This window comes from Trichosurus vulpecula, chromosome 3, assembly GCF_011100635.1.
Source record: "Trichosurus vulpecula isolate mTriVul1 chromosome 3, mTriVul1.pri, whole genome shotgun sequence".
In the NCBI taxonomy this organism is placed as follows: domain Eukaryota; kingdom Metazoa; phylum Chordata; class Mammalia; order Diprotodontia; family Phalangeridae; genus Trichosurus; species Trichosurus vulpecula.
In genome coordinates this window covers 207,282,869-207,299,087 of record NC_050575.1, presented here as the reverse complement: position 1 = coordinate 207,299,087, position 16,219 = coordinate 207,282,869, and the positions used below count along the sequence as shown (strand labels likewise).

The 16,219-nt window shown below is 43.0% G+C and overlaps 1 protein-coding gene across 4 annotated transcripts in view; it reads left to right on the top strand.

The window, feature by feature from the left end:
- PTK2B (protein tyrosine kinase 2 beta) overlaps positions 1 to 16,219 on the top strand; it is a 174,659-nt gene that overhangs the window by 108,466 nt on the left and 49,974 nt on the right. For all 4 annotated transcript variants that reach the window (XM_036750697.1, XM_036750699.1, XM_036750696.1 and 1 more), the window contains 2 exons: positions 12,215 to 12,393; positions 15,329 to 15,416. In XM_036750697.1, coding sequence (XP_036606592.1) covers positions 12,215 to 12,393; positions 15,329 to 15,416 — 267 coding nt within the window. The remainder of the gene's footprint in view (positions 1 to 12,214; positions 12,394 to 15,328; positions 15,417 to 16,219) is intronic.

The window sequence follows — 16,219 nt, the reverse complement described above, 5'->3', positions numbered from 1 at the left end:
GGGAGCTGGGTGTTCTACCTCCTATTTTAGGCAACCAGCTAGCCAAAAGTATGTAGAGACAGACATTCTAAATCTTCCATGGGATCATTCAATAATCACTACTTACACGGTGCTAGGGGTATTATATGAGGGACTTAGAATTCCTTGAATACCTTCTTTCATCTTTATAGTCCTAGTGTCCAGCACCCATCACAATGCATTGCCCATAAATGTTTGTTAGATTAAGGAGTAAAAAGATGGGCAGGAATTTGGCATTTAGGAATAATTAGTCTTTGTAATGGGGGAGTTAGGGCTCTCTTCCCAGCCTTGTAAATGGCTTCCAATTTCAGGAGAATGTGGTAAGTGCTCTAAGAGGAGTATAAAGTGCAATGAGATTAGTTCTGACTGGACAGGGAGGAGGGTAAGATGGAAAACTGGGAAGAAATGGTAATTGAACCACCCCTTGAGGGATCAGCAGGCTATTTCAACAAATAGTGATAGATGTAAGAGCATTTCAGGCAAAGGATAAAATTGTTGTTGTTATTTTTGTTAGCGTAAGAAACTTCTATTGTGAAACCCCATTTCCCCAGTGCAGGTATGCAACTTATCCATAATTTATCATCTTAGGAAGGTTGCTTAGACCACTGAGAAGTTAAATAAATTCCTTCATGACTACACAGCCATCATACGTTAGAGGCAGGGCATGAACCTAGAACTCCCTGACATCAGGTCAGGCTCTCTACCTACTGTGATATTTTGCCTCTCAGGACAAAGACAGAGAGGTGAACATTTGGAATTGTGTGACAGGAATGGCAGGTTGAGCTGGTGTGCTGGACATAAAAGGGTGGTATGAGATAAGGCTGCATAGGTAGATGGAGGATAGATCTTTCAGATCCTCGAGTGCCAGGCTAAGGAGTTTAGACTTTATAAACAAATTCTCCTGAGCTATGTGCATGGCCACATGCCAACCACTGCCATGTTTTCCTGTCCTTCCAGCCACGTGCCTCATATTTCCCCCTTTGTCCAGGTCTGACTTCTAAAGACACAACTAAACCAATAGTAACAGCTTTAACGCAGCCATAGAAAGTGATTTCTCTATAGTTTGCTATGCAAATATCCTTTGGCTGCATAGGAGTAACTAAAGGAGAGAAGGTGACTGGAGTTGGAAGAGAAGGGAGTGTGGGTGCCCATCCCAGCTCTGCTTTCCTCTCTTGAATCTCTCCCTGTTCTCATTTCACTTTAAGCTTGTTTGTCTCAGAACGTCCTCCTGTGTATCCCACTTCATTCCCAGCTCCCATAGTCTTTCCACTGCCCGTTTGTTCTCCGACTCCATGGTTAAAACAGGTGAGCCCAGACACCCCAGCAGTCTCTGTCCTCGTCTTGTGGTCCTTCTCATCTCCAGGCTTGGTTTAGCCCCCGTCACCCAGTTCACAGGCAAATCCTGGTTCATGTTCACCCTCTGCAGCACCTCAACTTGTTCAGCACCTTCCAGACTCCATTTTCTCCTGTATAAAATGAAGGAGTCGGGCTAGGTGACCCCTAAAGGCCCCTCCAGCTCTAATTTGTGATCCCCTTAATCAACCGACAATAATTCTTAAGTGCCTGCTATGTGCCAAACACTGCACCAGGCTTTGGAATATTGCTGTTGTTTTGTCCAGTTCTTTGTGACCCCATTCGGGGTTTTCTTGGCAAAGATACTGGAGTGGTTTGCCATTTCCTTCTCCAGTTCATTTTATAGATGAGGAAACTGAGGCAAATAGAACTAAGTGACTTGACCAGGGTCACACAGCTAGCGAGTGTCTGAGGCCATATTTGAACTCAGGAAAATGACTCTTCCTGACTCCAGGGCCAGCACCACCTGGCTGCCCTCAACAATCCTTAAGCACCCGCTATGTGCTATCCATCAGGGTACGAACATGGTAATAATAATGATAGTGATCATGATGATCATGACAGCATTTGTACTGTGCTCTAAGTCTCGCAAAGTGCTTTACATATATTAACTCATTTAATCCTCACAACAGCCCTATCATTCTCCCCATTTTACAGATGAGGGAATTGAGGCACAGAGCAGTGACTTGCTCAAAGTCACACAGCTAGTAAGTGTCTGAGGGTGGATTTGAACTCCAATCTTTCCGACTCTAGGTCCAGCATTTCATCACCTAACTGCCTCTCCAAAAATGGGATCGGTCCTGCCATCAAGGAATTCATATTCTACTGGAGGGAATGACATGGTCACAAAGCATGAAATACAAAATACATAAAACAGAAACAATAGATGATGGAAAGCAAGGCATTAACACCTGGTCGGGGTGGGGAGAATAGAATCAACTATAGATCCTTTGCTGCTTAATTAATTTAATAACCAGTGCCTGCAAGTGCCTCCTATGTTCTGAACACTTTTATGGGTGCTGGATGGATTTGGGGAGATAGGGAGGTGAGAGAACACAAAACAATTGTAGAGACAATAGTTTGCATTTATGTAATACCTTAAAGAGAAGCCTGGAAGACCTAGGTTCAAGGCTAGTCTCTGACACATACTCCCTATGAGAGCTTTTGTCGCTCAGTTACTGTTTTCAGTCATGCCCAACTCTCTGTGACCCCATTTGGGATTTTCTTGGCAGAGATTCTGGAGTGATCTGCCATTTCCTTCTCCAGCCCATTTTAGAGATATGAAAATTGAGGCAAACAGGGTTAAATGACTTGCTTAGGGTCACACAGCTAGTAAGTGTCTGAGGCTGAGTTTGAAATCAGGTCTTCCTGATTCCGGGTCTAGTGTTCTCTCCACCACGCCACCTAGCTGCCCGTCTAAGTCTAGGCAAGGCATTTGCCCTCTCATTTATACACACACACACACTATTTGGCCAAAGATAAATTCACCTGCCATACCCAGAAATTTCCCCGGTGCTGCCTGAACCAGATTAAAAATGTAATTGGGAAAAGTTTGACAAAATAAATAAAAATACACTACAATGTAGATAATGTTAATTTGTGGTTTTCTGAGACAAAATGCCACCCACAGGGATCCATTTTTTTGAGTTTGACAACACTATTCTTGGCAACTCTGTAAGACTCTAAATTGAAGGTGCCTACTTGCATTGGTAGGGCGAGTTTCCTCACCTGGGAGTTCCTTATACTGGTAAAATCACAGGTCAGTCTCCGTCCTTATTCTTCCTTCACAATAACTTTGAGATACATAGTACAAACATGACAGGGTCATAGAACTATAGCTGGAAGGGACCTCAGAGGCCCCCTAACCCATCCCTTAATTTTACAAATGAGGAAATGGAAGCCAAGGAAAGTTAAGTGAGTTGCTCAAAGGTGGGACCCAGGTCTTCTGACTCAGCATTTTTTCCATCATGGGGCACTTCCATTTTACAGATGAAAACAAGAACAAAAAAGTGAGCTAGAATTAAAACCCACATCCTCTGACTCCAAATCCAGAGCTCTTTCTACTCTATCATTGCTTCTCTCCCTTTGGAAGTCAAGGAAATTCAGGTGCAGAAAGAAGATCCAGCAGTTACCCTCTCCAGAAAAGGAGGGAGATGGAAGTCTGGTCCACAGCTTCAAAAGCATTGACAGTTCCATCTGACTGGCAGAAAAACATTTTCATGGTAACTGGAGTAGGTGGAATTGAGGAATTTAAATTCAAAGGTTTTGTGTCTTTCCATTCATTCAACTGCTGCCTAAGCTTTCTTTTTATTTCATGGTCAGAGTAATTGAGGGAGTTTTGGGGTTATAGGAGCTAGATCTAGATTGGGACATAGTAGGAACTGAGGTAGTATTTTATTTCATTTTTATTTCCATATTAACTATGGTGTAAAAGATAACAAAACAAGAAAAGCAAAGTTAAAAAAGTATGCTTCGATCTGCATTCAGATTCCATAAGTTCTCTCTCTGGAGGTGGATAGCATTTTTCATCATGAGTCCTTTGGAATTATCTTGGATCATTGTATTGCTGAGAATAGCTGAGTCATTCACAGTCGATCACCATACAGTATTGCTTTTACTGTGTACAATGTTCTCCTGGTTCTGTCTGCTTCACTTTGCACCAGTTCATGTCAATCTTCCCAGGTTTTTCTGAAAGCATCCCGCTTGTCATTTCTTATAGTACTGTAGTATTTCATCACAATCACATATCACAACTTGTTCAGTCATTTTCTAATGGGCAATCCCTCAATTTCCAATTCTTTGCCATGAGGTAGTATTTTAAAGAGGAAGGGACTCAGGACTATGAAGGGCACTACCTTCCTGTCAGTCACCAGGGCCTACAGCCTAGACATCATCCTCTCTCACCACCCTTCCCCCTATTCAATCTGTTGCCAAGGCCTCTGATTTCCACCTTGGTAACATCTCTCCAATGTGCCTCTTTCTTTTCTCTGACATCACTACCACCCTGAAGTGGGCACTCATGACCTCACACCTAGACTAATACAAGTCTGCTCATTGATTCTCTTTGCCTCAAGTCTCTCCCCACTCCAGTCCATCCTCCACTCAGCTGCCAATTGCATCCGCCTAAAGCATAAGGCTAACCGTGTCATTTTCCCATTCAGTCCGCTTCAGTGGCTCCATATCAGCTCCCAGATCAAATATAAAAACCTCTACTTGATATTCACACCTCTGTATCATCTTGTCCCTCCTAACTCACTCTGTGACCACCCCACATACTATGTGATCCAGTGACACCAGCCTGTTTGCTGTTTCTCAGACTAGACACTCTGTCTCCCAATTCCGTGCACTTTTACTTGTTGTCCCCTAGGCTGGGACTCTCCATCCTCACCTTCACCTTCTAACTTCCCTGGCTTCCTTCAAGGCTCATCCGAAGTCAAACTTTCTGAAAGAAGTTTTTTGCAATGTCCCTTAGCCCCAACACCTTCCATCTGCCTATTATCTCTAATATATCCTGTATAAATCTTATCTGTGCATGGTCTCATGTTGTCTCTCCCCTTAGGCTGTAAGGTCCGTGAAAGTGTGTCTCCAGCACATATGAGCGCTTAATAAATTCTTGTCGACTGACGTACTGATTGACCTGCCTAGGACCATCACAGGGGTCCAAATCAAAGGTTCAGAGCTGGAAGGGATCTTCTAGTCAATTCAACATCCTCATTTTTCAGAAGAGGAAATTGAATCTTAGGGTGGGAAGTGACTTGCCCAAGGCCCTGCAGACAGTAAGGTGAAACTTAGCTTGCTCAGGTTTTGAGAATGATCTATGTAGCACCGCCCTGCCCCCAACACCCCTTGATGAAAGGAGGCAGTGAGGGGGAGCTGGGAATCCAGGAGTCCTGTCTCCTAGTACTAGAATTTACTCTCTGGCCTGTCCTCCTTTCCCAGCTTCCGTGTCATTCAGGTCTGATTCTCCTGCCTGGACTCTCTTCCTCTTCACTTTTATGGGTCCTTTTCAGAGGCAGCTGTTTGGCTTCCTGTGGTTCTAGTGCCAAAAGATTAGGCCCCTGCTTAACCACACACACACACACACACACACACACACTCGCGCACGTACATATGCACCTCACCCCCAACTCCAGACTCCACACAGCTTGGCCGCAAGAAGCTTTGCTCCAGGAAATGGCAGTTCCCCTTTTTCTCCCCAGCAGAATTAAAACTCAGGCCCTGGGTCAACAGAAAGGCTTGCTATAAGCAGCCCTCCGTTTTCTCACTTCGCCTCTGTTTACAACTTCCACGTCTGTCCCTTATCTGTCTGAACATTCTGTACCAGGAATGTCTCTGAGTCCTGCCAAGTTTGTCCAACACTCCTCCTCCCCTGATGGATCTCTTGAAATCCCTACTCCCCCATTAGGAGGCTGGTTTTTTCCCCTTTTCTCCTTGATTGGAAAGAGACAAACTACAGATACTTCCTTATAGCATAATTCAGGGTCACCTAAGGGCCCCACCTGAGATACTGGTCTAAAATGCTGCTGCTTAATAAAATATTTGTTGATTGTTAGTGTGTTCTCCTTCTTTCCCTCTCTCTCCCCACCTCTCTCTTTCTCTCTCTTTTCCCCCTCTCCCCCTTCTGTCTCCCCTCTCTCTCCCCGCTTCCCTCCTCTTTTCCTCCTCTGTCTCCACTTCTTTCTCCTCTCTCCTTCCTCTTTCCCCTCCTTTCTCTTCTCTCTCCTCTTCTCTTCCCCCTCCTTCTCCATCTCCCCCTTCTTCTCCCTACTTTTCCTCTCTCTCCCTCTCTCTCTTCCCCCTGTCTGCCCCCTCTGCCATAGAGTCCTGAATTAGACATCAGAGATCCTTGGCTTCTGGCACTACCACAGACATTTGCTGTTTGCTCTGTGACTCTGGGCAAGTCAGACCCTCTGAGACTCAGTTTTCTTGTCTGTAAAATTAACACCTACCTTGTAGGACTACTGTGACTATCAAATGAAATAATGAATGAATGAATTAAAAAGTATTTATTATACACAAAGCACCCATGCTAAGTACTAGAGATACAAATGGGAAAGTGGAGTCAACCCCCAGCTCTCAAGGAGCTCATATTCTAATGGGGAGGTTTCATCTACAAGTCATATAATGTATGTCAAGCCTTTATAAACCTTTAGAGCTGTATAAATGGTTAGTTATTATTATGTCAGATGAGAAGATTGGACTGGGTGGCCTATGAGGCTGTAGGTGGTACCCTGGGTAGAGCATTGTACTTGGAGTTAGGGTGACCCGAGTTTGAATCCTGCTTTAGACTCCCACTAGCTGCATGATCCTGGTCAAAGCATGTAACCTCTCTGCCTCAATTTTCTTATCTATAAAATGGGCATGATGCTAGTCCCTACCTCCCAGGGTTGTTGTAAGGGGCAAATGAGATAACCTATATTATGTGCTTTGCTAATCTTAAGATACTATATAAATAAATGGTAGCTGTAGATCTATGAATTTATGAGCCTATATGAAATTGCCATTTGTTTTGGACCTGAGCATTTATCATTGTAGGGACCTCCCTGCATCGATGCAGAGGGACATCTTTCTCCAACATGTGGTTTTAAAGGGTTGCCTGCAGGGTCTTAGGATAGGGGTAAAGTGACTTGCCCAGGGTCACATGGCCATTGTGTGTCCTAGGTAGGACTTGAACCTTGGTCTTCCTGACTCCAAGAGTGGCTGCCTTCTATCTAACACATGACTCTGACCAAGACATGGGAGTAAAACATCCAGAATTGCATTCTGAAAATGGAAAGTAGTACTCAACGTCTCTCACATCTGTCTCCTCTCCATTCATATGGCCAATATCCTAGTTTGGTTCCCCCATCATCTCTTGCCTCAAATACTTCAGGAGCAACCTGGTTCTAGGCACCCCACCTCTAATCCATCCTCTATACAGCTACCCCTAGACTCGTCCTAAAGTACAGGTGTGACTGTATCACTCCCCTGCCTAACAAGCTTCATTGGCTTACTATTCCCCCTGGGTAAAATACTAATTCTTTCATTTGAAGTTTAAAACCTTTTATAGTCTGGATCTAGACTACTTTCCCAAACTTATTTCATATTAGCCCCTTCCATGCAACATCTGTTCCAGCTAAACTGCATAATGATCTAATATTTATAAAGCTCTTAGCACAGTGTCTGGCACATAGTAGGTGGCTAATAAATGCGTTTTCCCTTCCATTTCCCTCTAAACTGGCCTATTTGCTGTTCCTCAAACTCATCGTTCTATTCCTCACCATTGTATTCTTGCATAGGTGAGCCCATCTGCACAGAACACCCTCTCTCTTTAACTCTGGCTCTTATAATCCTTATCTCTCTTCAGGACTCATCCGAAGTGGGGCAGCCAGGTGGTGCAGCAGAAAGAACACCAGCCCTGGACTCAAGAAAACTTTAGTTCAAATTTGACCTCAAACACTTGACACTTACTAGCTGTGTGATTCTGGGCAAGTCACTTCACCTTGATTGCCTCACAAAAGTAAAATAATAATTGAAAAAAAGACTCACCTGAGAAGCACCCTCCTGAAGGGAGCCCTTCTTTATTCTCCCCCTAGTCTTAGTGTTTTCTCCTTCCTCAGATGACCTTGTACTTACTTAACTCTATAGAAGCCTCCAGAAGAATGTAATTTCCTTTTTGTGTCTTCAGTGCCTGCTTAGCAGGGTGCCTTGTATATGGTAGGCACTAAATAAATGCTTGTTGAATTTAGTTGAATTAAGATAAATTAGAACCAAAGCTGGAATTGACTTCAGAGGTCACAGCTTGTTTAACCCCGCCCTGCTTGTTATTGTCTCTGTGGGCTCATAGGGTCTGTTATTGATTTCTGGTGCCCATTGCAGTGGAAGGGTCAGTCAATGAACAAGCATTTATTAAGCACCAACTATATACCATGTACTCTGCTAAGCACTAGGAGAAATCATTTAATTATGTATAGGCAGTTTAAGGGAATTACCTATTGACCCGGACCACTAACTACCTGTGTAGTCTAAGCAAGTCATTTTATCTCTCTGGGGCTCAGTTTCTCTCCTTTTAAAAACAAGGCTGATGAACTTGATGGTTATATAGATTGTCTCATCAGCATTCTCTGTGTAGAACACTGTACTTGAAGTCAAGAAGAACTGCATTTGACTCCCACCTCACTTAATAGATGTGCAACCACAGACAAATCACTTAGCCTCTCTTCACATCTGCCTCACAGGGTTGTTCAGTGGATCAAATGAGATAATGCATATAAAGTGCTCCAAAAAGTTTAAAATGCTACATAAACATCAGTTATTATTATCTCCTTGACAGTGGGGTGCCCTAGGAACATGGTTGGTTGGTATCTTGGGTGACACCTGAGATGCTTTGGTAACGATTCCAGCTTTCCACAAACCTACAGAAAAGCAGGCTTTCAGTCAACTGATTAATCCATTAGTTAATTAGCTGATGACCTCTGAAGTTCCTTCCAACTAGAAAGCTATGTTTCTTTGAACCATTAAGACAGTGTAGTGCATGACTTGACCACCAGGTGGTGGTACAGTCAAACCATCAGCAGCCAAATGCTCTCTTCAGATAAACTGAGAGCTCCCCCTCCCATTGCTGGTATTTAGGTTCGGTTGCCCTTGCTAGCTGGATTTGAAACAATATATAGGAAAAGAAGTGAACCATCTCTTTGAATTCATTGTCCATTTGTAATGTCTGCCATAGATAGATAGACAGACAGGCAAACAGATATAGATGTTTGTGTCTATGTGTGCATATATGGATGATATATACATGTCTATGTACATATGTGTATATGTACACATGTCTATATGTATACCCCATATGTGCATGTATGTATATATATGTTTTTATTGTTATTGAGTTGTTTCAGTCTTATCTGACTCTTCATGACCCCATCTGGAGTTTTCTTGGCAATAATACTGGAGTGGTTTGTCATTTTCTTCTCCAGCTCATTTTACAGATGGGGAAACTGAGGCAAACAGGGGTCAGTGACTTGCCCAGGGTCACACAACTAGTTAGTTGCATCTGAGGCCTGATTTGAATTTATTGAAGATGAGTCTCCCTGATTCCAAACCTAGTGCTCTATCCACTGGGCCACCTAGCTGTCCCATCTATTTGTGTATATATGCATAAATTTGTATACACACATATGTCTATGTACATATATGTCTATATATAATGCATACACATATGTTAATATATTTATATATGTATGTGTATCTCTCTCTCTCTCTTTCTCTCTTTATCTAGCATTCTAGGCATGTGGGACTCCCTGAATATAGGTTGTCTGTGTATTTGCATGTCTTAATCTGAACGAGTGGTATTTTTCATGCACTTGGTTTTTCCTGTATGGATGGTTAGGGTGGTTATGGACTTCATCTAAGACTCTGTAATATTCTAGGCCTAGATGAAACAAGCATGGTATTATCTGTATGTATCTATAAAATGGGAACTGTTGTCCCTACCTAGCAGGATTGAAGGGAAGCTTAGAACAAATACATCTATAAAGTACTTTTGAATCCCTAAAGTGAGATGGATAGATATCACTTATTATTAGGGAAAGCTGGCCACAGACAAGAAAACTAAGGCAGGGAATGAAGAAAGTGACTTACTTACCAGGCAGGGATGGAGCCAGCATTAGAATCCTAGATTCCTGATTCCCAGGCAATGCCCTTTTTCTCCACTGAGGCATGCTACTTTTCACACCTAAGCTATACTCGTTTAATTTGTTCATTCATTCGTGAACAAATGAGTTGAGTACCTACTACGGGCAGAGTGTTATATTGTACATTGTAGGAATACAAAGATGAATAAGGCTGGTCTCCATAATGGAGCTCACAGTCTACTAAGGGAAGTAAAGAAATAGAATCTGTAAATATCATTGATAAAAGGCAGAATGTGAGATGCAAACAAAGTATTATAGGCAGCTAGATGGTGTAGTATATAGTGTACTGGACTTGGGAGTCAGGAAGATCGGGGTTCAAATCCTTCCTTAGATACCTACTAGCTGTGTGACCCTGGGCAAGTCATTTCTCCTCCTTTAGCCTCAATTTCTTCATCTATAAAAATAATATCTATCTCATAATATTTTTAGAACCAAATGAGATAAAATATACTCTGTAAGCCAGAAAGCATTACATAAATGTTAGTTACTATTGGTTATTATAGGTGTTCAGAAGAGGGAGAGATCATATTTACTAAGTACTTATCTCATACCTACTATGTACTTTTTGAGCTCAATTCAACAAGCACCTATCTTGTACCTTATGTGTACCAGGCATTTTCCTAAGTGCCTGAGTGATACAAAGACAAAAACAAAACAGACTCTGTGTCCTCAAGGAATTTTCCTTCTACTGAGGGGATAGTAAAGGGTATGCTGATAAATGTCTTACTACCAACTCTCCAGAAAAGCAGGACATACTTTTAAGTTTAATTTGCATTATTAACATTTTTCTCCATCACTTTCTTAAGTCTAGACAGTCAACAAAACAATAAACTAAACATTGATCTGTAGCATTTGTTTATTTCCAAGGTGTTAAATGCACACATTTAAAATTTATCAGCCCCATGTCAGGAGCTGGTTTGAGCTGGCTCCAGCACACCCTTGAATATAGTATTATGCAGTGAAGTATGTGCATATACATAATATATACAAAATAATGCAAAGTAATTTCCAGAGAAAGAAAGAACACTTAACATACTTGGGCCTTCCGGAGAGATCTTCATAAGATTTGGTCCCTGAGCTATGCTTTGAAGGAAGCAAGGGATTCTTCCAGGTAGAGGTGAGGCAGGAGTGCGTGCCAGTCAGTCAATAAATATTTATGAAGCACCTACTACGTGCCAGGCACTGTGCAAAATGCTAGGGATACAAAGAAAAGTAAAAGACAGTCCCTGCCCTCAAAAAGCTCACAGTCTAATGGAGAAAACATTCAAACAGCTATGTCCAAACAAGCTCTGTGTAGGAAAAGTTGGAAATAATTAATAGAAGGAAGGCACTAGAATTAGGGAGGATCAAGAAAGACTTTTTGTAGAAGGTAAGATTTTAGCTGGGACTTGAGGGAAGCCAAGAGGAGGAAATGAGGAAGGAAAGCATTCAAGCCTGGGGCATGGCTAATAAAAATGCCCAAAATTGGGAGATGGACTATAGTCAATTAGACATGAACTGATAGTAACTCATGGTCAAAGACATAGGACATTGAATGTGAGAACTAGGAAAAAACCCTAGAAGTCCTCTAGTTCAGTCCCTTTGGTTTACAGATGAGGAGACTGGGGCCCAAGGAGATTGGTGACTTGCCTGTGTCAGAATCCCAGTTTCCTGATGCCCAGATTAGCTCTTCTGTCACAGTGATGGTGCCCAGTTCAGCTGAACTTGGTCTATTCAGGTCAAATAGGCTTCACTTCCAAACCCTACCCTTTTCTGCTCTACATTCCTACTATTCTCCTATGTTCAAGGAAATGCCTTGTGTATCATATGAACTCAATTAATATTTGGCATTTTGATTTAAATCCCTTGTAGGAATTTGCTGATGAGTGCCTTTCTCTTCCCCACCCCCAACCGCCCCATGTCATCCTTTCTTATCTCCATATTTCCTTTTCTTGTGTGTTTCCTCCCTTGTGGACAATGCAAAGAGTCATGCAGAGGGTTTGGGTTCAAATCCTGGTTCTGCTGCTTACTGCCTGTGTGACTTTGGACACATCACTTAACTTCACTGGGGCCTCAGTTTCCTCATCTGGAAATGAGGCCAGTGGACTAAATGACCTCTCATTTAGCCCTCAATCTTTCATCTTTGCTTTCTCTCCCTCAGTCTCACATTCTCCCTCTCGTCTCTTCTATAGGAGATCATCACCTCTATCCTGTTAAGTGGGAGGATTGGGCCCAACATCCAGCTGACTGAGTGCTATGGACTGAGACTGAAACACATGAAATCCGATGAGATCCACTGGCTGCACCCTCAGCTGACGGTGGGTGAGGTGCAGGAGAAGTATGAGTGTCTACACGTTGAAGCCGAATGGAGGTAGGAGAGAAAAACAAATTTCTAGGGTAGAAATGGACTGCTAGGTGGCGCCATAGTGCACAGAGCGCTGGGCTTGGAGTCAGGAAGACTCATCTTCATGAGTTCAAATCTGGCCACAGACACTAAGTGTATGATCCTGGGCAAGTCATTTAACCCTGTTTGCCTCAGTTTCCTTATCTGTAAAATGAACTGGAGAAGGAAATGGCAAACCCCTCCAGCATCTTTGCCAAGAAAACCCCAAATGGAATAATGAAGATTAGGACATGACTGAAAATGACAGAACAACAACAGAGTAGAGAATGTATTGGAGCGGACTGACTGGAGGCCTAGGGAATTCTCCATCATCCCATTGCTTTCTCTGAGACTCTGAGATAGTAGATGCACCGCAGAAAGAGGATCAGCTTGGGAAGCCCTAGTCCAGAGGTATTCTTCCTTCTCCAGAATCAGAAAGAGGCAGTATAGAGCAATGAGTTTGGACCTGGGTTCAAATCCTGGCTCTGCCATTTATTTCCTTTGTGATCCCAGACAAATTACTTGACTTCTAGGCTTCAGCTTCCTCAACTAAAAGAGAAGGAATTTTGATGACTTTAATAATAGCTAGTATTTTCATATAGTGCTTTAAGGTCTGCAAAGTGCTGTGTACATGTCTATTCATTTAATCCTTACAAGCCTGGGAGCTATCTTACAGAGGAGGAAATTGATAAATAGAGAAGTTAAGTACCTTGCCCAGGGTCACCCAGCCAGTAAGTGTCTAAGGCAGAATTTGAATCCAGGACTTCCTGATAACAAGTCTAACACTCTAGCCACTGTGTCCTCTAGCTGCCTCAGAACGAAAATCCTTTCTAACACGTAATCTGTAATCCTGGCTGTGTAAGTTTGATCTATTGTCCTCATGCCTAGGATAAGACCTGGGTACAAGTTCTGTCTTTGATATGTGATACTTCATTACTACGTGTGTCATACGCACTCCGTCAGGATGTGAAGCACTTGGCAAATACCATTAGGTTACTACCTCAGCCTCAAAGCACTACATAAATGCTAGCCACCACCATCATCATCATCATCATCATCATTACCTGTGTGACCCTAGGTAAATTACTTAATTTCTCAATATACCAAGCACTCCCTAAGACTGTAAGTCACTGGTTTTCATTGGTAGAGGGGATTTCCTCGCTGGGAGTTCCTTATACCAATGAAATCATAGTTTTGGCCCCAAACCAAAAAAGAAAATGAACTTTACCAAAGCTACGGTGAGGGCAATCTCTTATGCAACTCTCTACTGTGGCAACCAATCCATGTTTGTGCTTCCAGGGTACTGAATACCCCTGATTCTCCTTGCTTGAGCAACAATACCCCACTTTCTCCCCCACAGCTAACAGAGGTGAGATTTTTTAAAATACTCTATTTGCTCCCAAATTTTAAAAAGGTAAAAATAAAATAAAGTTCAGAGTTTATTGAGTTTCAGAGCTCAGGACCCATGTTAAGATAGCCCTTTCCTAACCACAGGGGCATCATCCACTTCTTGAGCTAACTAGCTCCACTCCCCTGTAACTAGTTTCTTGTCCTGGCATTGCTATATTTTAGCTTCCTGCTGCCTTGGGAGGCTTCACCTAAATCCAGCTCTAGGTTCCTCTTCCCGTTCAAAGTCAGGGACTTTTTGGGCTCCTTCTATCCAAAGGTCAGACCATCAGCCCAGTCCTCCAAGTATTAACAATAAGGGGAGAGTTCTTCATCTCACAGCCAAGGTTCATCCTAGTCATGTGAGACAGAGAAGAATTCTAGGGAAATCGAGCAGAGGCATAGCTTCATATCCTCCCATAGCTTCCATAGACTGAGTTCTTGAAAGCTTATCTTGGGCTCACCATGAACCCACCATTCTCACTTCACAGAGCTCACAGGGACTTAGGAATATAGATCTTGATCTGGAAGGAACTCAAGAACCATCAAATCCAACTCCCTCATTGATAATTGAGGAAACTGAGGCCTAGTGAGGTTAAATAATTTGCCCAAGGTCACACAGCTAGTGAGCATCAGAATCAGGATTTGAAGCCAAGTCTTTTGACTCCAAAGCCAGTGCTTTTCCCTCTGTACCACAATACCTGCAAACTGGTGATCTAGAAACTTCCTCAGTTTCGAAGATATGATATAAGCATTCTATTGGAACTCTTGAAGAGTGCTCAAGATAAAGATAATTAGGTGTTGCTAGAGAGGCAGCATGGCTTAATGAATAGGGTGCAATGAGACCTAGGTTCAAATCTTGCCAGAGACACCAGGTGTGTGACTCTGAGCAAGTCACTTAAACTCACTAAGTCTCAATCTGTTAATCGGTAAAGTGGAGATGATAATATTATAACATCTACATCATGGGATTATCATAAGGCTCAAATGAGGTAAAGTATGACAAGTGATTTGAACAATTTTAGGTACTTTATGCTGGTTATTATTTTTATTACTATTATCACTCTTACTAGTGGTCAGAGAGGCAGTTACCATGTGAGGGGGGAGGTGCTAAAGCAGAATAGGAGAACCCTGACCATGTGATTCTATACCTCTGCCCCACCCCAGTGATCACTGGATCATAAATCTAGTCCTGAAAGTTTCCTCAGAGGCCAATCTAGTCCGGTTTTATAGGTGAGCAGACAGAGGCCCAGAGATGTGAATGGCTTGCCCAAAGTCGTACCTCTAACAAGTGGAAAAGAAGGGCTTTGAGCTGTTTCTCGGATTCCAAATTCAGTTCTTTCCACCATCCCATGTTGTCTCCCTGGGAGGGAACAGGCTTTGGTTAAGAGTTCAGAGAAAGCCCAGAACAGTCCAAGGAGGACCCCTGCATGCCAGGCTCCTTGTCTGCCTCTGCCCCTCCTCTGCTGGCCCCTTTACCCCCTTCAGGCACCAGCCGCCCCACCCCAGACCAGAGGTTCTGAATTTCCTGCCTCAGGTATGACCTGCAGATCCGCTACTTACCGGAGGACTTCATGGAGGCCCTGAAAGAAGATAGAACCACGCTGCTTTACTTTTACCAACAGGTGAGGCTTCTGGAACCTTGAGTCTCATTTGTCCTTCCTTTGGGAGCATGGGTGGAGGGACACAATAAAGGCCAGCATTTGCAGGAAGCCAATCCAGGCAGCTCTGCAGTAGCGCTCATTCCCTGGCCTTCTCCCGTTTTCCCACTCTGCCCCTAGGTTGGAATCCTAGAATGTCAGAGCTGGGTCCCCAGGCAGCCTCTGTGCTGTCATTTTTCTACCTCACTAGTTTAACCTATATTCAAGGCTCCCATTGCCTCTTCTGCTCTCTTGGGGAACTTTCTTGCCCAGAAGATCAGGCTCTTGAAGAAGAGAAAACAGGTCCTGGGAAAGAGAGTTTCTTGTCCTAGGGCATATCACAAGTCAGCGGCAAAACCAAAATTAAATCTTATGCTCTCAATGAGGATGGGTATGAAAGGGAAAGAGATTGGAGGTCTGAGTTCATTTTCTTTCTCTGTAACTTTCCACTGGCTATCCCCCATGTCTGAAATGCATTCTCTCCTTATCTTTGCCTCTTAGAATCCCTTGCTTTCTTCAAAGCTTAGTTGAAGTGCCCCATCCTGCATGAGCCCTTTCTTGATCTCCCTAGCTACTAGTACATTTCCCTCCCCCATTACCGTATCATTACTATATATATATGCGCATATATATATTTGCATTTACTTATGTATATACATGTTGTCTCCTCTGATAGAATGTAAGTTCCTTGAGAGCAGGGACTATTTGTTTTTGTCTTGGTATCCTAGCCCGGTGCCTAGCACATAGTAGACACTAAACAGATGCTCACTGATTTAGTGATGTCCCTT